Source organism: Tachypleus tridentatus, chromosome 11 (assembly GCF_004210375.1).
Source record: "Tachypleus tridentatus isolate NWPU-2018 chromosome 11, ASM421037v1, whole genome shotgun sequence".
Classification (NCBI taxonomy): Eukaryota; Metazoa; Arthropoda; class Merostomata; order Xiphosura; family Limulidae; genus Tachypleus; species Tachypleus tridentatus.
This window is the reverse complement of record NC_134835.1, coordinates 66,403,311-66,426,163: the sequence shown is the minus strand read 5'-3', so window position 1 is coordinate 66,426,163 and position 22,853 is coordinate 66,403,311. Positions and strand designations below refer to the sequence as shown.

General features: G+C 31.7%; 1 protein-coding gene across 1 annotated transcript in view; it reads right to left on the bottom strand.

Moving 5' to 3' along the window:
- Window positions 1–15,938, bottom strand: part of Arp6 (Actin-related protein 6) — a 35,134-nt gene extending 19,196 nt beyond the window's left edge. Inside the window, exons 1-7 of the mRNA XM_076467679.1 lie at window positions 15,749–15,938; window positions 10,536–10,653; window positions 4,651–4,719; window positions 3,759–3,882; window positions 2,830–2,965; window positions 1,427–1,582; window positions 543–663 (exon numbers count right to left, since the gene is read on the bottom strand). Of these exons, the coding sequence (XP_076323794.1) occupies window positions 543–663; window positions 1,427–1,582; window positions 2,830–2,965; window positions 3,759–3,882; window positions 4,651–4,719; window positions 10,536–10,653; window positions 15,749–15,831 (807 nt within the window). The 5' untranslated portion in view covers window positions 15,832–15,938. The remainder of the gene's footprint in view (window positions 1–542; window positions 664–1,426; window positions 1,583–2,829; window positions 2,966–3,758; window positions 3,883–4,650; window positions 4,720–10,535; window positions 10,654–15,748) is intronic.
- Window positions 15,939–22,853: the final 6,915 nt, after the last annotated feature.

The following is a 22,853-nucleotide window of genomic DNA, read 5'->3' as shown; positions in this document are numbered from 1 at the left end:
GAAAGTTCTAGAAATTTGCTTTTTTTTCCAAAAATAAATAGGTTTTTATTATTAACATACATTTTTATTTGAAAAGTATTAAGGAACTAGTTGACATAACAATTGAACACAGACAGAAGACCTAGGACATGCAGAGGAGGTAGCATAGGAGTCAAATCCAAATTTTATCCCCCATCAGGGGACCCCTATGGGTACCTTCTAAGTTCATAACAGAATCAGTCCATCAGTTAGATTTTAAAAAGTGATATGATATTTGTTTTGTAATTTTAACTACCCTTTTGTAGTGAGATTTTGAATTTTTCAGTTTTTTGTAATTTTTTTTTACAAATAAGTTGTTCATGAAACTATTATTGCTACAAAGGTCTGCTAAAGAAATTCTCAATACATACATTTTATGAAACTTATTTTCTTTTTAGTAGGTTCCCCTGGTGCTGCCCAAAATATAAACATTTCATAAATTTATAAATCATTACATTAATAACACAAACATTCACAATTAAATGCAACAACAGACAGGGTAAGAGTGTCTAAAGAAAAACTACCTGTTCATTATCTTTGGGCTTGCCCGTTGTTTCTTCCAAAGGTCGAACATAACCTCGTTTTATAACAGTGTAGTCAGGAAGAACATAATCTCTCATGATGGTATTATCTTTCCCCTTTTTTCTGAGAAGACAAAAACTGGCAATATAGAACCTATTCAAAGTCTTATGTAGTAATACTATAAAACAATATTGAACCTATTCAAATTATTATGTAGTAACATTCCACAAGAACAATACAGCCTCACCTTGAAATTTTTGCATATCCCAACTGAATAAAAATACAGCCTTACCCTAAAAGTCTTATATGTCATACTCCCTTATCGATATACAATCTATTCAAATTCTTATTTAGCAATACTACACAACAATATAGTTTTCATTTCAAATTCTTAAGTAGTAATACTCCACAACAATATAGTCTGAATTTCAAATTCTTATATATAACAACTCCATAGCAGTATAGAACATAACCTTCTAATAAAAGTTCCTGATTTTTTTTTTTAATTTAACAAAAACATGCATTTACAAAAAGGTTTTGACCCTTTTAATCATAATCTGTATAACCACTGCACATTACTTACTGTATTTTCTCCTAAACAAAATATATACATAAAAATCAAAAATATTTTAATTATTTTTTACAAATATCAAAGACATAAGTTACAAAAAATTTAACTCAACTGTAAATTATAAGTTTAAACACCAATGACAATAAATAGTTCTGTAAACTACAGATTTTTAAAACTGATCATATGTTTCACTAAGCTTTCTAATTAAAACTCTTAATTAAAGATAAATTCATGTTTGTAACATTAAAAATTTAAAGTGGGATCAAACTACCGTACTTTCAAATTTCATTTATGTAATTATTGTTGAATTATTACCGTGCAAGTGACATATCATGGTCAAATTCAGTAGACACATAGCACACATCTTCTTTTACTTGATTCATGACATATGTTTCATCCATTACGTGAAGCTGTCGATATGAGATGATGTCTTTTAAATGGTTGGTTAGAGCCTTCCCACCAATATTTATTCTGAAAATCATGGAATAATACATTGAAAATGTTTTTTCATGTTACATTAATTTATGCATAAGTCTTGAATCCTGAAAAAATAAAGATAAGAGGATGATATGAAATATTAAGTATTTAATAGATAAACAGAGAAAAATTATTTTAAAAAATATTTAAAAATCACTCAGATTTTCAAACAATACATCAATTCCCACTACTTTCAAACATGTGTCCTGTGATTTTAAATTTTAATTTGGGGGAGGATTATCTTTGAGATCTAATACTATTTATACATCTTGATTAAAGATTTATTAAAGATTTCTTGATAGAACATGTTTTAATCTTTTATGAATTCTTACAGGTTATTAGTTACAAATTTTAATATATTCTGGTATAAAAGTAGCTAATATGATAACAGGAAGACAATTATCCTTGTTAATGCTAACAAAGACACCAAGAAGGGCATTTGCAACATTGTCTTCATGAGGATGGTGCACAAACATGATACTCATGCTAATCAAGGTTCCACAGTAGCAACATGGAGAAGGGGATTTAAATGGCTGTAAAACTTTTAAGCAACTCTGATACCTAGAGTTTAATGATGAAATAAATATGGAATAGTTGTTTTGCTTTTCAGTTTTTTCTGTGAATAAGAAATTTAAATACAACCCCACAAATTTACCATATACACATAATGGGTTGAGTATGTTATATTAAAATTATTTTGAATAAGTAAAACAGTAAGTCAAACCCAGTATAAAGTCATGGTGAAATGGTATGCATCAAAACAACGACTACCTCTGAGTAGAGTACGTAACAGTATTCACAAACTCAGATCATATAGATACATTCAGATAGACTATTTAATACTTCAAAGACAGAGATATCCTTTATACTTAATGGCATTAGAAATTAAAATAATGTGGATGTACCTAGAACAAGTTGTACCCCAATCATGATAAGCAAAGTGTGGCATTTTGTAACAGGTAAAAAACCTACAAACTCAAAGTTTAGTGGTAAAAGCTGTCCACATACCCCAAGCAAGAGTATGAAACATAATTAAAAAAATATCTCTGTCTGAATAAGTAGCACAGGTTGCTTCAAATGACATATTAATTTAACTGTCAGGTATACTTGCTATTCCATATGAAGACACGCTGAATGAAACGGAATGTACAAATGTGGTGAGACACCAAAATAATTTTCATATAATCATCCTATGTATGTGTTCATGCATGCAGGTACATACTGAATTATATCAAACTCACCTCCTAATAGCATTTTTTAATTTCTTTCCCTTAATGTAAGGTACTATATGGGTAAAGGAGTATCCAGACTCCACAACAAGACAGCAAAGTTCATCTGGGTTCTCTTTATGATATTTGTGAGCACTTAATGTTCCCGCTAAGTAAGAAGAAATATTAAAATATAATTATACTTTGCTTACCTGTTGTTTGAGACAACATTCATCAATGAATACCAAAAATCCTGCAACATCAATATGAATGCACTTATTATGCACATGTCACAATGATACATAAAATAAAAAAACAGAAAAACTATTTCCCTTTCTATATAGTCAATCTACAAACAAGTTAATTACATACAGGGTATCCCAAAAGTCTGGACCCACATGAAAAAATACACAATTTATTGTAATTTTACTTATAATTCAAATTACATGCCATTAACAGTCATACACGTATCAGTTCTTGGTATACTGTGCCATCAGGATATCTTTGTTCCTGAAATATGTACAATTGACATTAGGAATGTGTTTGTTTCATTGTATGTTAATAAATATTATTCAATGAAAAAGGCAAGATGACAATATCTACCAAATTATCTTTCTTGTGAACGCTTATGTAAACACTACAAAAAGATAACAAAGAATACCAAAGATTCATGAAAATTCTGAAACCAAATAATAAATATAATTTTATGCCTCAAAATAAATTATCTGCAAAATTTGGTATCTATCTATCTATTGTGGTTTATTTATATCATATATGTTGATATGTTGAATGAAAACATCAATATTTAATGAAAGCTGGATAAACTCTGAAGTACTAAAAACTCTTGTTTTTAAACAGAAAAGGACAAGTAACCATCACAATTTATGAAATTACAAGTAGTTTTAAAAAATTTCAACTCTAAGCTAATAACACAACAAACATAATAAAGATAAAATTTGTACCATTAATACGAAGAAGTGAATGAAACTGGTATTCTTCAAAAAGAATTTCAGTCATATTTTCTTGAATGGATGTGAAGTTAAAGTATGGCTCAGTCACTATCAGGCAGGTTTCTCCAAAGTCTACCTAAAACACCAAGGTTACACTAAGTTCAATGAATGTAACTGGATGCCAATGGTAAACCACAGGTAATCTGTATGATCATGTTATATGGAAGTGTATGCTTTTTACTGGTTTGAGAATTCGATTTTCTTGCTATCACACATCAAGCACATTGTGTTCTTATACTTTGGTGAATTTTATGGCTTTATTAGTTATATTCTGATCACCTGAATGAGTTTTAATTTTAATGAGGTGTAATTTCAAAATACTACACTAATAGATTTAAAAATTGAAACAAAAATGAATTTATTTTAATGTTAAAAATCATAAAATAAAAAAAGAAGTGATGTAATAAAAATTAGAAACCTGCTTTATAGATACAAAGAAAAAGTTCCTCAAACAATAAATTTACTAGAACATTGATAGAGTAATGCATTTTTCTCTATCAGCTGGCCAAAGATTATATGAATTCTGAGATATACAGTTAATATTAAGAGAACAGTATAAATCTTTATAAGTCCAGTTTTTTCCATTAAATAAATCAGAGATTAAAATAATACTGGTTCTTTATATCCAGGGAAAGGAAATAATAACTGACTGACCTTCTGGCAAAAAACAACATTAAGAACTTGCTATGGTAATTTATCTAGCAACTAACTAAAAGTTTAGATTTTAGAAATACTTTCCCTCTTTCTTAGCTTCTCAAACTTAATTTTAGAATAATGATTAATGAACTATTAGTGTTGAGCATTTTTGCATACAGTAGTGACAAATAAAAGAAATATAACTTACATTAAACACATCTTGGCCAAATGTATAATCCCAAACTTGCTTTTCAACCTCCCAGTTGACCAGATATCCCTTGAAAAATGAAAACATTCCTTTTTACTGGATATGTAATACAAAATTCCATACTAGCAGAATAACACACATACAAAAAAGCAACCAGTCTTGAAAGCAAGTAAATACTATCATATATACATCAACATACTGTACAGTAACAATAATAACAAGTTGGTCACCAACTGTCCTTATGAGCAATCACACTATTTATATATGTGCTTTGAACAAATAATTAAACTGTGTACAAATTTATTTATTTACTTATAAAACTAAAACTTTTTTTCACAATAATTTTTGGCTAACAGTTTTTGTCTTTTATCTCAATTTTAATGACCTGCTGCTGAAGAGATTCAAAATTTATGTTTACAACTCTGTTAATTTTTGGACAGAAATAGCTCCATCTGCATTCTTGTGTTATTTTGACTTGTGTCACTGTACACCAATGTTACTTGCAATATATTTCTATTAGCTTTTATAATGACTTATAATTCCTTGTTTCTTATATCTCGAATCATTAAAAGCTTGGAGATGGTTTTAAGAAAACTTTATTATAAATGTACAACAATTTGACAAAATTATGTGATCATCAGATAAACGTAGTTTACACAAACAGAGGAATATATATATATACAGCATGTAATAAAGAAGCCACATGGCTGATGATTGCTTAATAGCTTAGTAAAGGTACCTAAGGAGTTGGTTTAGAGTAGGGCTGTTTTGTTCAATTGTTGTCCATTCATATTAAAACTTTCTTCATAACTCATTCAAGCTGTCTCCTGAAAGCATTCCTGTTATTTAAGGGTAATAAATGTATTTTGTATAGATGTCTTGAGAACACTTACAGAAGTTCTACTTTGATTAGAATTTCAGGCTTATTGACTTGTGCATTCAGCAAGAAACATGATGTTTAGCTAGATACTCTATATAATTTATGAATAGATGACCACATTAAGTTTATACTGCATGTAAAAAAAAAGACAAACTGTAATATAGTTTCTTGTTTTGTATAAACTGGAAATCTCTAAACTGTTTATGCTTTTCTAAAAAAAACTGATACATTTTACAAAATTTTATATCAAGTCATCTATCAATATTGATGATGTCCTTGTGGTGTTGATATATTCTGTGTTTCACTTAACTCTCATATACCAGTCTGTTAAAGTACCATTCACTAATAGTGAGGACCATATCATACTGAGGAATTTTATTTTCGCCCATCACAACAACCAATGTGAATAATTAAAAAAATGGTAAAAGTATCGACTTTCTAAAGAAAATAAACATAGGAATCACAAACAGTAATTAATGGGATTAATGCAACATCAATGATACTTTTATTTATATACTTGTGTGGCTAACTAACCCTATAAAAAGGTTGATGGCTCACAAACAATTTGGTGCATAAATCACTTAAGCAAAATGTATTTAAAAGTACAGAGGGTCCTCACTTCTAGGATTAATAAACAAATATTCATTTTACGACTGATAATATATTGAGTCTTAAATTAGTTGTTGTGTTTACATGAGAGTTATTCTTTGAATTACTAAGAAGGGGTGTGAATCTCTTTGAACTTAATTTGTGCAATATAAAATAAGTTAGCATTTGGATAGCTACAAAATATTAAACAAAATTTAGGATATCAGACAGGATAGCATCATATTCTGCCAATCGGAATTACTTCTGAAAAGTAAATAGTATCAGCATTCACATTAATCACAGTCTCAGCTATATTAGTAACACTTACCTCAAGCCTTTGGAACATGTATATATGGTACAAAGCAATACTATAACATTTACAAAGTATGTCCAAGTGCAACAAGATTTTGAGGTTTATCTCTTTATTTTCTTTTGGTGGCTTTCCAATACATCCAACAATATATAAGTTGGAAAAACTTTGAAAACATAAAATGATAATTAACCATAGATTTTAACTAAAACTTGACTTGAAATATTTTGATCATAACAGTAACAAATATGTATAAAAGGTCACTATTAGTCAACTCTCATTTACATATATATATATATATATATATAGACACACACACACAAACAAGCATACATATTTACCTCTACTCTCAAGATTAAGATCTATAGATCACCAACAATTCTTAATGTGTGTATATGCAATACAAGTCTTAATAATAACCAGGACAGTTTGGCAGGCTTTTGAATAGTGATTGTACTGGAAATAGTTGGATATAATATGATGTTAAGAGACAACATAGGATCTATTGGTCCATCTTGGTTGTCTCAGCCTCCAAAATTAACTATTAATTAAAAATAAAAAAATATTAAAGCCACACTTTATCATTCATATAGTTATCAAGCTTTATTTTAAATTCACTCAAATTTACTTTCTCCACGACATCCAAAGACAACTCATATCAAAGGTCAACCATTCTATTAGAAAAATAAAAATTTCTTACATGAAGATAATTCCCACCTTGCCAAAACTTGCACGTCTTCAATTCCCACTATTCTGTCTAGTATAAAACAAGACAATGCATCAGCACTTTCAATTCCCTTTACAATCTTAAATATTTGAATCAGATCACTTCTAAGGCATTTTTAAGATAAAACAATTTCAAAGATCTCAATCCTCCCTCATATCACCAACCCTCCATCCCACGCACTATTTTAGTAGTCTTTTTTTGAACCTTTTCCAACAATTCAATGTACTTTCTCAAGGTAAAAGCCCAAGAATGAATACAATGCTCCAAATGTGGCCTAAACAGTGACCTACACAATGATATTATAATTTCTTTACATATGTATTAAATATTTCTATAGATACAACCTCAAATTCTATTGCCCTACCATTAGCAACAACATACTGCTTGGATGGTTTAACTAATCAACCATTACACCAAGATCCCTTTTTCTCATAATATTGTTAATTAAGGTTATTTCCATCCAAATTACACTTATAATTCAACTGATGATAACACACACACATACACACACACATTATATCTTACATTTATTATAATTAAAACCCATCTGCCATTTATTTGCTCAACAAAGTACATGATCTAAATCCTTTTTTAAATCAGCAGCATCTCCTTCACAGCTAGCAACACCCAAGACCTTAATATCATTTGCATATTTATTAACCATCTCTTCATTTATGTTATTTATGTAAATCAGTAGAGTAAATGTTCTAAGACTGAGCCCTGAGGTACCCCAGTGGTGCCATTAATTCAGTTTGATTCAAATTTGTTTATAACCTTCTGCTTTCTCTCATCCAGCCACTCTTCTATCTAATTACAGTAGAACTTCAACATTAAGAACCCTTCTGACTGCATCCAAGTGTCCTCTACAGCAAGGTGCTCTTAATATCAATGATGAGACACACAATGGTGGATTCCATATTGACCATACTAAGTTCTGAATGTTAATGCTGCCCATTTTGTTTAGCATATGCATATAAAGCCATTTTTGTTACACATAACTATAAGCAGTGTCTTTGCTTATACTGTAAAAACATTAAATAAATGGAACAAAGAAATATTTGCTTATTTTATTATTTCTATTCCATAGGTATGAAAATACACATACTTGTAAAATGTTACCATGCATTTGTACATCACACACATTAGATCATCAGCACAGATACATGTAGAGAAAGCCTATTCTTTACATCATTGTTTGTGTGTTCAGTTTGTAAACTTTAATAGATGATTGTCACATTTACACTGGTGGTGTTGCAGTTAACTGTCCACAGTCATGACAGTGTTTAAAATGTCCAGCACACCTTGCTCAAGTGCAAACTGTTCAGGTCAAAAGTCCATTGTTGTGCTTGCACAAATGAAGTGATGTTGGCAGATGGTAGTTCTGACTCAGACAAAAGGGTTGGCTTATCATCATCCAGAGAGATGTCATCACTTGAGAAGACTTTTCTGCAATTTCATCTCCAATTCGTTACTCCCAACTCTCTTCAAGTTCTTCTGTAGTTGGAGCATCTTTGTCCAAGTCTACAAACTGTGCAACAGTAAAAAACTTCTTGATTTCTAGTTTTCTCTGACAGAAATATCATTGGTTCATTCAGTGCAATGTTGTCTTCCTTGTCATCTCCAAGAACTGTTGGAATTTCTTCATTCATTTTTAATTCCAGAAAAATGGAAACATTTCTGCATATAGTTATAAAATCCTATTTCCCTCTCAGCAAACTTAACCATCAGCCAATAAATACTCTTTATTCACAAATGCTTAAATTTTACTTGTATTTATTAAAATATAGAAGAATAAATATAAAAGATACTTTGAAAAGCAAAGGTTTTTGAACACTTACAGTGTTAACAGTAACAGTAAAATCATTTAACCCTTTGTCTATGAGCAATCAAGATAATGGCTTGTAAGTTTTGGTCTGTTTTATGATCAATCCCACACTTTGAATGCCTTGTATATTCATCACTATAAAACTAGAACTACTTCCACTAATGAAATATCTTCAATCTGAGTGCCAATTTGATAAAATAAAAGCATGTTTCAACAATTTATGCAAGTGTCCAACAAAATGAATTATATAAAATATTTGTTTTTATTTTTAAGAAAGATAAATGGTAATCAATAAAATCATACTTTTAGCATTAGTAGCATAATCAGTATGCCAAAATCATTCTGGTTCGCATCTCTGGGACAGCATGTGAAATGTTAGTTACCATGCTGCAAGAAACAAACTCTTTTACAAAAGAAAAGGTTGTTGGAAAGTGTTTACAAGATTTAAATACCATCTAGTAGATTACCACATTCACTATTCAAAGAACCTAATGATATAACACATAAAATAAGTACCATTTAATAATGGGATCAGAATTCTAAGTAATTGCTTCGTGAAACAGCTTAATCCCTCACTAGAGGTACAGTCAATGTGACTGATCTTATAACTCTAAAGCAACCATTAAAATTTCCACGCCATAATATTTTATACATTTTGTGTATTCTCAGAAAATGTGGAAAATTTTCAGTATATACTAGGAGTCTTTTGTAAACAAAAACATACAATTTTTAATTATGTATTTTTATTAAAACTTTGTCTATGAATATATGGAGCTAGAGCATTGACTTCACCAAGTGCAAAGTGATTTTCATAATAAAATTAAAAATACCTTCATCTGAAAATAGGCAAATTTCATTTCAATAATTTCTAAAACCTCCTAAATAAATGTCAAATGTTTTTGTTTTTTTTTTTGTTATAGCAAGGTTAAATTCACATTTTACATCTGTGTAAAATAGAGTAAAACCAGTATAAAAGGCAACTGGCTCTTTCCACATGGAAGTTTCAATATGGCTACAGTCAGTTACACCTTCTTCTTGGACTTTCCTCTATTATCCTCAATATCTGTAAGATCTGTAAGACTGTGACTGCCATTATCAACAATTCTGAATATACCAGTTCACAATTTAAACTTCTTGAGTGGTAGAAAGAGATTAAAGCTCAGTAAAAGATTTTTTTCAAAGCATCTAGCATTCAAGTGAGGACTTTTTAAAGTTAATTAAAGGTCCTCTTATTTCATCTTTCCTTTGCTCTGATAGTTCTTACCAAGAAGCAGAGAAATCATTTGGGAAATATCTCACAAGGAATATCAGATACAAAAAAACATTTTTGGAGGAACTGAAGACATAAATCATTAGCCTCCACAATAATTAGCTTCCATTCAACATCAGCAACAATTTATCTTGAACAAAATAAGCTTTATTAATTCAAATATAAACCTAAACATAAGTATTTTACAAAATGAACGAGAAAGTCGAAATTACTTGACCAATAAATATTAAACCTAATCTAAACAAATAGAACAAACACATTTCAATATTTTTTATTTGTACATACCTTTTGAAAAGGCAGAATGTAGAAAAGACCAGAAATGTCTTTACAGTCATCTATTTGGTCACCAATAAATGGGCGCCTTCTTTCACTTTTAGCCTTTGTAATGCAATTTGGAATAATCCTAAAACATAAAGGTGTTAGTTTATGTTTGAAGTAAAAGTAACAAGTGAATCAAAAACTTATGTTTCAATGCACTGCAAAAATAAAAATAATTATGAAATAACTGTAGTATATTTTTAGTAGTAACTCAATCTATAACAATTTATAATCACAATTTGTAATGTATATATGAAGTCCAATCTATTATTCAATTCATGTACTGTCAAGTTAAACTGATTTGAGGGAATTACACTCCTTATCACTATTTTAAACTAAAGTGAACCTACAGTTATCCTGAACTTAAAGAATATGCTTCTGATTTATTCTTCGAAACTAATCAGCAGACAAACGTATTTAAGATAGTGATAAGAGGTAAAATCCCCTAAAATTGATATAATTCAGTGACAAAAGGTGAATCAAATGGTAAATCAGGCTTCATATTTCTTTTTAATATATTAAATTTTTCTGTATGAATTGGTCAATGTGATCAACCTTTTAATCTTAATGTGACCATTAGAAATAATTATTGGCAATTTGTGAAAGAGAATACAACAGATTTACTAGTTAATAATTATGTAAACAAATGAGAATGAAAGCTATAAAATTAGACTTTGCCTCAGTAATATCTGTATTATAATGAGTAATTTATGATAAATGCTGTACTTAAGAAAAGGGGTGGTAAGCAAATTAGATGAGAGAACATGCCATGATTCTCATACTAGGTGGCATTAAAAATTTATTTAAATATTTTCTTATAAAATTAAGATATTTAAAACTTATATCGTATTAAAATATGATTAATTAACTCTTGTTTAGGGTAAGTCTATTCACATAAACTGATAATATGGTAATTTCATATAATTTTGAATGTAACTCTGTAAAAGGTTGTGGTATGCATATTTTAACCAACCCATAGTGAGAGAGTCAAATAAACTGTCTGTTTAATAATTCAGAAGAATAAATTAATAACATTATCACTACATATTCTTTATATAATATACTCTTTACTAAATAAAAAATTGCAAATATTAAGTCAAAATGTTAAATTACTCAGAAAATAATCCACATAACTTATTTTCCATTTTAAATGTGTCATAACAACTATGTTTTTTTCAACCAATCACCATATAAAAAAGTTACATTTGTTCAACCTTCATTCTCATTTTTCTGTCATTTTAAAACAGAAAATAAAAGGAGCCATAGCTAGACTGAATATTGAAGCTCAAAATTTATAAACCATTCTGAGATGGACAAACCAAAGATAAGTCTTATTTGATACAGGTACATCCATAAACCCAAAGGAAATACTCACCTCAGGGTGAGAAAAACTTCACAGTAAACCAGGGCAGATAAAAAAAAAACTGTTGAGACAAGATAAATCTATCATCGACCTCCAGTCCCTGGTTTTTTTGGGGAAAAATAGAAAGTTGGGAATAAAACCTGTTAATGGATTAAAAATAAGTTGGATAGCCTGCTGAAATAGCAGTTCCAGTCAGAAACTGACTGGTAACAGAAGAGGGAAGAAAATGAGACATAGGAGAAAAAAAAGGTCAAAAATCCTTCTCATAAAACCTGAAGAACCCATTCAGCCTCAACAAAGGAATCCCAGCAATAAAGAAAATCATCAAGCTGAGCTCTAGAACCCAATGAGTTGTAGCAAATATTTTTGGTGACATAAGATCTGTTGTCAAAAAAATGACGAAAAGAGGCACCCAAGTAGAAGGGACAGGTAATGGTTGGGAAAGGGAAAGGCAGGAAAGAGTAACAGGTGTCATATGAAGCTCCTACCGAGACAAATGTACAATATTGGCAAAGGGGTCATTCCATGTAAAATCATCCAGAATTTAGAAAATTTTCCAGGTAACCCCTCAGAATGCCTTGAAAAAATTTGCATGTGCTGATCTACTCATATAATGAAAAACTGCCAAAGATAAGATCAATATCTCTAATAGTTTCTGATTTACAGCCCCATAAAATTTAATTTTTTGTTATTTTTGGCAAATTCATTTTCGGGCAACTTTGGCTGCTTAAAGCTGCAAGAGTAATAGTGGTAGAAGGCTGAAATTTGATACACTGACTGAATTAATCTCACAGAATTCAAAAATGGTCTCAAACCAAGTTTACCTCTCTTAGGATTTTCATAGTGAGGCTGTAAAATCAGCTGAAAACCCAAAATTGTAAAAACATTGGTTTATTTAATAAGCCATAGCTCTAAGACTTAATATGATGTAAAGCTGAATTTTGTTTTTCAAATTTCCTATAACATATCAGTTGATAAATCAGCAATTGTTGTAATTAAAAGTCTGTTAGGTCTCCTTTAAAAAATTTAACTGCATGCAACTTTTATGATTTAGCTAAAAATAGCCCTATATCACCAGTTATTAAGCCTTTTCAGATTTTTACCATATATTCTTACATCTCTGAATATGATCTACAAAAAAAAAATCAAGATGGTGTTCAACCTACTTTTTGAGTTATAATTTTTTAAAGCATCCCCTGACCATATGCTTTTTACTTGAAAAAAAAACTTCAATTTAGATGTGTTACTGTGTGTAAATATATCCATATAATTTTGAAAAAAAGTATGAATCCCATTGAAATATTCTAATCAGCCTTTACCATATATTCTTACATCTCTGAACATGATCTTCAAAAAACTCAAGGTTGTGATAAATAACAAATTAATAAGTAGCCTAAATAAAATAATTTATTTATTTAAATTACATATTTGTAAAAATAAATTGGTTGTTTGGAAATGTTGAGATCTTATTTCTGCATTATGGTCCTATTGATTGTTTTAGTATTACTGAATGTTTTACAGAAAAATTCACTTCAACTGAATATATAAATGCAATAAAGCTCAATGGAGAAAAGTACCAAAAGTATTTGCCTATAGCAAGCTGATATTAGTTTAACTTCAGATACACAATACATCTGCAATATTTATTTAATTAATTATCATATACTGTCACTTGTTTTCTTACATCATCCTCAAACATTAGAAATCTGTCCAAACACATTTGGTTACATTGCACAAGAATGGCTAGATACTTTAATAATTGAAGAAATTTTGATGATGACATACTCCTAATTTATTGCACAATAATGGATCAGTATAAAAGCCAGTGATGTAATCTCAGGGGTCATCAGATCATTATGACTACTGAGATGAAGGGGATGCATGATTTAACTGAGTGCAGTATAGAAACTCATTTAGCTGATCCATGTCACTTAAAGAAGTATTGCCGTCAAACTAGACTAAAAAGAATGGATTCATTTTCCACTGAAGAAATAACACTTTTAACCTGGAGTTCAGATGTTCAACAGAATATTATTGATTCAGTGTTTATATGCAAAAACAGCTCGCTTGGGTTGAGAAAATATTTACATATAAGAGCGAACAACGTTTCGACCTTCTTCGGTCATCAACAGGTTCACAAAGAAAGAGGTAACTGACCGGAAGCTGACCACATGTTTGAAAGGGGTTGTGTAACTGAGTGTCCGACACTAAATTTATTTACAGGAGATCTAACAGACTTTTACAACAATTGCTGATTTATCAACTGATATGTTATAGGAAATTTGAGAAAAAAAAATTCAGCTTTACATCATATTAAGTCTTAGAGCTATGGCTTATTAAATAAACCAATGTTTTTACAATTTTGGGTTTTCAGGTGATTTTACAGCCTCACTATGAAACTCCTAAGAGAGGTAAACTTGGTCTGAGACCATTTTTGAATTCTGTGAGATTAATTCAGTCAGTGTAGCAATTTTCAGCCTTCTACCACCATTACTCTTGCAGCTTTAAGCAACCAAAGTTGCCCGAAAATGAATTCGCCAAAAATACAAAAAAATTAATTAAATTTTACAGAGCTGTAAATCAGAAACTATTAGAGATATTGATCTAATCTTTGTCAATGTTTCATTATACAGGTAGAAGAGCACATGTGAATTTTTTCAAGGCATTCTATGAAGATCACCTGCAGCCCTCTGGATGATTTGACATGAAATGACCCAGGGTAGCTTGTTGTTGGACCAATGCCACATATGATTCTAATGTTTCTGGGATCACGTTAAAAACATGTTCCTGGAAAAATAAGGCCATAGGTAAATCCTAAAGTTAACTCGATGGTAAACGGACACAAGTCAAAATCATGTCATAACCTAGATACTCCTAACAATAAAGAAACTACATATGCAAAAATAAAGTTGAAGATGACAAATGCACCAGTGTAGAAGAAAGAAGGGAAAGGATATCCCCAGAAAACCCTCCAGAATTTCTGTAAAGGACCCCAGAGAAAAATTATACAAAAGAAACAGACTATAAAAGAATTTTAATGGTAAGGTGTATGCAAGAATATGATGCATGAGACAGACTGACAGAAGATTCAGGAGCCATAGCCATTCTGTTGTTAGCACTTGGTAAGTTGCTATGTACATCATTATTTGAAATCATATTGTACAACACAAAGATTATAAAAGTGCTAAATGCTATTTTGGTATTATGCTATTAGTACCACTTGTAGATATTCATATCCAAAGCATACAAATTGTATTACTTTTTACTGCAGTAATGTAAGTCACATTGGTACATGTAAAATAATGTCATAATATATTACTAATGGAAAAGAATAATGCATGATTAGAACAGAAGATTTATAATATATACTTGGCAAGGTGTATCACCAACCCAAAAATATGTTTTATTTCTTTAGGATGCAAATTTTCTTAAACACCTTGTTTTTATAGAAAATTGTGGGTGCCTTCATAAGGTACACAATGGAATCACTAACACATCTACTTTAGGAAACTCAAGAGAATAGGGCGCAATTAAAACTCTGAAATGAAACTTAATGAGAAGAGTGAGGACTGAAGGCAAACGATACTCATAAGTTGCTTAATTTCCAAAAACGTTTTGCGGGCAGCACTTAACCGGTTTTAAAAGTTTCAAACGGTACAACTATTTTGCTTTTCATACGTCAATTATTTTATAAAAACTGGGCACAATTAGACTACTATTAATATTTGGTAACCTGATACAATTTCATCATCGTTGTTAACATCAGTGTTGTATTTAGTTTACAACTACTAGCAAAAGTACAAAACAATATTCTTACCTGGGTTCTGCTTGGGTGCTGTACCCACATTTTTCTGTGTAAGCTCCATTATCAAGCACAAACGTTTTTACATTGAGTGCCATTACATACCCGATATATAACAACTGGGATTTATTAACCAACGAAATTTTTCTTACATGCTGGGTATCCCTAACTTTAGTTATAATAGGAGTTCAAAAAATAAAAGCGCCATCTCTGCCATCCATAGTTTAGATAAATTAATTTAATTTTTCAGACAGTCGGAATGTATTGGTAAAATACTTGACTGCTTAATTTTGAAAGTTTTGAAGTTGATATCAATGAGGAGTTGAAATTTAATCAAATATTAAAATATACAAATGATAGATATGTATACGTTGATTCATAAGATTGTTGAAAATCTAGAGAAAAATTGTCTTTAATGTGTTAGTGGCGTCCTCTGTGGTGATTGGATGCACATGCAAAGACAAGAAAACGTCGCATTACTGTGGTATGGTATATTAGGCATAATAATATTAGTAGAAAATAATTGTCCATATTATCAAGTTAAAATATAATTTATGATGATTGAGTCATGGCCCAGTACTGTGTTAGTTAGCACTGCAAAATGTTTGGAGATAAAGAAATGGCTACTAACGCGAATGATTCAGTGTCCTCTGTCCAAATGCGATCGATTTACGGGGGCTTGATAAATAGAACAATTCAGTTGATATATTCTACGTATCTCCAACCGTTACATTGACGTCTGAATGTATCCAGTGTCGAAACATGTCGAACTCGAACAAATAGTATAATATATTTTGGGTGGAACCGTGAGAAAACAATAGTAAAATGTTGCCTTCCCATATTATGCTGTTATGACTATGAACCTATTTTTTGTTGTTGTAAAAGATTTAGAAGTCACTGTTTGCTAATCTTTCAAAGTAAACTTGTAGTTTTTCTACAAACTGAATAAGTTCATTAACATCCATTTCATAAGAAAAAACAGGAAACAACACCGGATGATTACATAAAATTTACAGTGGTTTTCAGTAGTCACTTGTTCAACAGAGAGCAGTTGGCGGATTTTTTTTATTAATGGCAAGCTTGTGGTCAAGCAAATAATGTAAAAAGTTATTATATTAAAATGATTTTAGAAACTCGACAAGGGATTATAAACCATGTCGCCACATCTAACATGGCCTATCTGATAATTGTGTACCTTTACAATGTACCAGCAAATTTACACCCTTGTGGAAATTAATTGAAACAAATGGTCATTTTACAATATTTTCAGCATGGCTGGACCCGCTGATTTCCTTTAATAGTCATTTTTTCACACAGACGGCGTCATTAGCTGTGTTTTGCAGTATGGTCGATCTATTTTTGTGATATATGACGAAATTTTGAGGAATATTACGTCATTCGAAATTGCGTTAGACTTTTCTAAAATATGAGGCTATTTGTTTTACTGCTAATCGGTCGTCTTTCAGCCGTCATACACAATGGACGTGACTCTTAGAAAGCGTACAAACATTGTGACAATGCACGAGCACACCGGCATGACTTACAGGGAAATCGCGGACGTTGTTGGTGTTAACCTATCGACCGTCAGCCGTGTGATCGAGGCCAAGGTGAGTACCGGATCTATCAGTCCGAAATGTAAAGGAAGATGTGGCCCAAAAAGGAAAACAACGCCAAGAGACGACGCGTACGTGGTTAGGGAGAGTGTAAAAGATTCACGGAAAACAAGTGACGCCATAAAAAGAGATTTGGAGGTCAAAGGAATAAAAGTCAGCTCTTCAACGGTTCGTCGTAGACTTCTTGATGTCGGTTGAAGGGCAAGGAGACCAGTCAAAAAACAACTTCTTACCAACTCAATGAAAAAAAAAAAACGGTATCAATGGGGTCTGAAATACAAGAACTGGGCGCAAGAATAATAGAGGAAGGTGTTATTCAGTGACGAGACTCATTTCTTCGTACAGGGTAAAAAAAGTCTGCATGTTCGCAGATCTCCAGGTGAGAAACGTCGAGAATATCACATCAATCAGTTCGTAAAACATTTCTTGAAGAAGATGTTTTGGGGCTATTTCAGCGAGGACCACAGTACATCAAAGTTTTGCAGAGAAAACTCGTTCCAGAATTGAAAAAGAGATTTCCAGATGGATCTGGCATTTATCAGCAAGATCTGGCTTCGTGCCACACATCGAAACTTGTGAAGAATTTTATGACTACAACGCGAATAAAGGTGCTGGACTGGCCTGGAAACTCTCCGGACTTAAATCCTATTAAAAATCTTTGGGCGATTTGTAAAGAAAGACTTCGGGGAAAAGACTGCAGTACGAAAGATAAGCTAATTCTAAAACTCTAAAATTGGGATCCAATTCTCCTCGGTGAACATAGCAGATATCCCGATGTGGCTTTGCTTTAAAAAACACACACAATAGCCTTCCTCTGAATTCTTCTTTACATAAGACCAAAACTAGATAAGAATTCCAATGAGGCTTAACTATTGATTTATATATAGGTAGTTACTTCTTTTGAATTGTAATCAGTATCTCAATAAATACACCCTTTACATTTCTACTAGATTTACTTTGTTTGTTTGTTTGTTTTTTAATTTCGCACAAAGCTACTCGAGGGATATCTGTGCTAGCCATTCCTAATTTAGCGGTGTAAGACCAGAGGGAAGGCAACTAGTCATCACCACCCACCGCCAACTCTTGGGCTACTCTTTTACCAACGAATAGTGGGATTGACCGTCACATTTAAACGCCCTCACAGCTGAAAGGGCGAGCATGTTTGGCGCGACGGGGATGCGAACCCGCGACCCTCAGATTACGAATCGCACGCCTTAACACGCTTGGCCATGCCAGGCCCACTAGATTTACTGCCAAAACCAAAGTACAGCTTCAATGGCTTGGGTGACTTATCCATCAATATGCCAATATCCTTGTCTTCAGGCACGCTTTGAATGAGTACCCATCACTATCAAACGTGTGGTGACCCAAATGTATTACCTTGTATATATTATAGTAAATAGTCATTCGCAAAATGTCACACTAAATTAATAACTGGCCCAAGACTCTCTGTAATACCTCAATATCAACAATGAAGCTAAAATTACCAATATTTTAATTTACCACAAGCTTATAATTTATTTTTACTATGATCATAACAGAATCAAAATATAATACAATACACGTTTTTCATTTTGATCAAATTTTTGGTAATCAGATATTCCTAATTCAGCATTTATGAACCAAACTGATGAAATAATAAGAGTGAGATAGATAGAATAATCAAGAGTTAAAAGAATTAACGATTTGTATCTAAGCTGCAGAAAGTTTACAAATGGTTGTGATAACCTACTCATGACTACAGCGTTATTTCAATTTAGGCGTCTGCTAGCTTCATCACTTTCTCTAAATATGAAAGGCCGGTGTTTGTAAAAACACACTTTGCTGTGGATTTGTCGTAAGTGTTTGTTTCTTACATTCACACTAAACTGTGGAGATATTTTTATTTTTTGCGACAACTGTACATGAGCTACTGATCCTCTGGTTCTCAGTTTCTAACCAACAAACCATGCTCAGAATCGCCATAATAGTGATTGAGTAGACGTAATATTTAATATTATCTTGGAATTATTATAACAAAACTTACAGTTGAAGTCAGAGATCTGATTTCACTTTGTGAGTTCAGCTGAGATTCTAGTTGTGTAAATAAGAACAGTTGAATAGTCTTCTTCTGATTACTAAGCCTACTTTGGTTTCACATTAATATACGTGTATAACAACAAGGTTGACAACAAGAAATAACATTTGGAAACAACATCATGTTGGATTGAATGGAGTGATACCCTCTGACAGATCAGCGGTAAGTTTAAATTGAAATGTTAAAATTTAGAATTCGAATCTCGACATTGGACAGAGTATATATAGCCAATAGTATAGCTTTGCGCTAGCAAGAAATAAAAATATGAAGTGAAGAAAGGTACTATACCAAGCAACAGTATCTAGTTTTACTAAGAAAAAAACTATTGTCACAAAAAAACAAAAAACAATTATACAAATGTTGTAAGCAAAATGGGAATGATCAGACTACTGAGGAACAAAGTAGTTGTTTCTTTTGAATTTCGGGCAAAGCTACACGAGGGCTATCTGCAATAGCCCACCCTAATTTACCAATGAAATACTAAAAGGAAGGCAACTAGTCATCACCCCCCTCGCCAACTCTTGGGATATACTTTTACTATCGAATAATAAGACTGACCGTCAGATTATAACAAATCTACGACCCTTAGGTTGGGAGTTAAGCGCCCTAACAAACTGTCCATAGAAACAAAGTAATGTAACGACAACGAGAAAAACAATAACTGAAGTTTAAATTTCCTTTAATATAATCTACAAAATGAAAACTTATCAGAGGTATTTACTGTTGGGGTTGTGCAGTATGTACATTAGGTAAACAAGCATCGAGAAGTTTATTTGGTTTCTTTAATCCACCAAAAACTCTCTTGTATCAGATGCTCTTGTCTGTTTACTCAAGGCGTGCCCGTACCTGCATACTGTTCAAAATGTTGCATACGAAATGATTCTTTGGCTTAACAAAATTCAAGAAACCACAAGCTGACAAAAACAATGTATAATGTTCGAACAACTCTTACAGTTATCGATATTTTGTATTCCAATATTAGTATATATAGATAAAAGCAAAATATTAGTTATCCAGTGTCAGAACAAATATTCACTTTACTATACACAAATAAATGCTGATGACACAAAGCATTAACAGTTTCTACTGTAATTATGCAATGTGTTTCGGAAAGTTGAAAACTAAGAACAGGTTTTCACATCTATAACTATCGATTTACAGGTACGTTTTGTTCTTTGAACAACAACGTTAGAGTTGACCTCCAGTAGCGTTAAGCGATCAATATACTTTTCGACCTATCACGTTAACTACAGGTAAGAACAAACCTTGCAGATTATTGTAAAAGAAGAGAAAAAACTCCGTACATTACAATTCTCTTGTAAATCTCGTCTTAGCTGGTAAGTATTATTTTATCAGATGTAGCGAAGTCACACAGAAATGTGCAAATCTCATGAGAATTCGTGCACATTTCTGATGTCAAACCTTTGCTACTGTTAGTAAAATGTACGAGCTGACAGCGAACTGTTGTTACTGTTATCAGGAGAATAATATCATTAATAAATTCCTATTGCAGCAGATTATAACAACAGGAACGTCGTAATATAAGTGTCCGTAATAGTTAAACTAACTAATAGGACGACCCAGCATGGCCAAGCGTGTTAAGGCGTGCGACTCGTCATCTGAGGGTCGGGGGTTCGCATCCCGGTCGCGCCAAACATGCTCGCCCTTTCAGCCGTGGGGGCATTATAATGTGACGGTAAATCCCACTATTCGTTGGTAAAAGAGTAGCCCAAGAGTTGGCGGTGGGTGGTGATGACTAGCTGCCTTCCCTCTAGTCTTACACTACTAAATTAGAGACGGCTAGCACAGATAGCCCTCGAGTAGCTTTGTGCGAAATTCAAAAAAACAAAACAAAAACAAACTAACATGATTATGAGAAATAAAAATCAATTATTTGAAATTAACATTTCTCTCATAATGCAGTTAGACGAATTACTTACTCATATTGTATTATCTACACAACTGGCCATATATACTGCACAAGTCGTGTTTAAAATAAATCTTTATTTATTTTCAATGAATGAATTAATAGGTTGAAAACATTTTTCATCTTTTCTTCGACCACCTACCTCATAAACAGCTTACTACCGTGTGTATTTTATCTCTTGTTTTAATCACACCCGCTAATAATGAACACTGCCTCAAACTCTCACCGAAAACGGCTCTTTATCGCTTGTATTATCATAAAATCGTACCCCGCTAGTACAGTGGTAAGTCTACGGATATACAACGTTAATATTAGGAGTTCGATTCCCCTCGGTAAGCTCCACAGATAGCCCAATGTGACTTTGCTACAAGAAAACACAAACATAATACTATAAGATCATATATGACACGTTATTTCCTACTAGTCTTATATAGAATGGCTTTTTAACTGGTTTAGGTGATAAGGCGGTAACACTGATTTTTATTTCATGAAATCGTTTTGTGTAACAATCTGTTAAAGTCAGTGCTGTATTTTCTCCTAATAAGTGACAAGCTGAGAGCAAAGTAAACAAAAATGAAGATTTTTTTTATTAAATACGAATAACAGTCTTAAGGATAAAAAGGCAGCTAACCATTGAAAATACACTGGGGGGAGTGAAAATTAATATTACCATTTAGTTTAGGCATCTCTTCATATTACTGAAGATCTTTGGTTTATCTATAACAAAACCAGATTTTAAAGTTAAAAGTATTTCCACGTAAAAAATAAAAGAGTTTCGTTTATGTTGTTTCTAAATGTTTATTTCATACATAGTGTTGCCATATATTAACAAACCTTAATCAAAGACATGACTACCACTTGAGTTTGAGAATCACATCTTCGCTTACTTGAAATTCAGTGGCAGTTTTGGATATGGCGCTTTTCATATTGAATCGTGAGTTCATACTGAATGTCTTCAAGATAAACTGGAAATTTCTAGAACTAATGTCAGAAAAACAAAAGTGACGACTGACAAAGAAATGTCTTTTCTGTAACAGTTTCATCTGAAATTCTACTGACAAAATTTCGACAAATTTATTAAGGTGATCAGGAATATTTTGACTTGTACTTTAATGACATTGGAGTTTTCAGTGGTATTGTTTTTATGCTCTTCAGTGATGTTGGTTAGACTCTCTACCGTCTTTTATATGTGTATGTATGTGTGTAAAACCGGTACAATAATGTCGTCAGGTGCATGGTTAAGAAGCCATAGTAATAACCATTACTATAAATTGTATTATCGTTTGTATATTAAAATATATTTGTGTTAAGAAAGAAAATTATGCGTATCAGTCTTATTGGAAAATATAAATTTAATACATATCGACGTTTAATAAATTCTTATATTAAAATTTCCGGCTATTTGAAATCATAAGACGTACATTTATGACAGAAAGTGATCGTACCCCTGCGTCGTGAGTAGGTTTTTCCTTATAACTTTAAAAGTATCATGATTAGGACAAT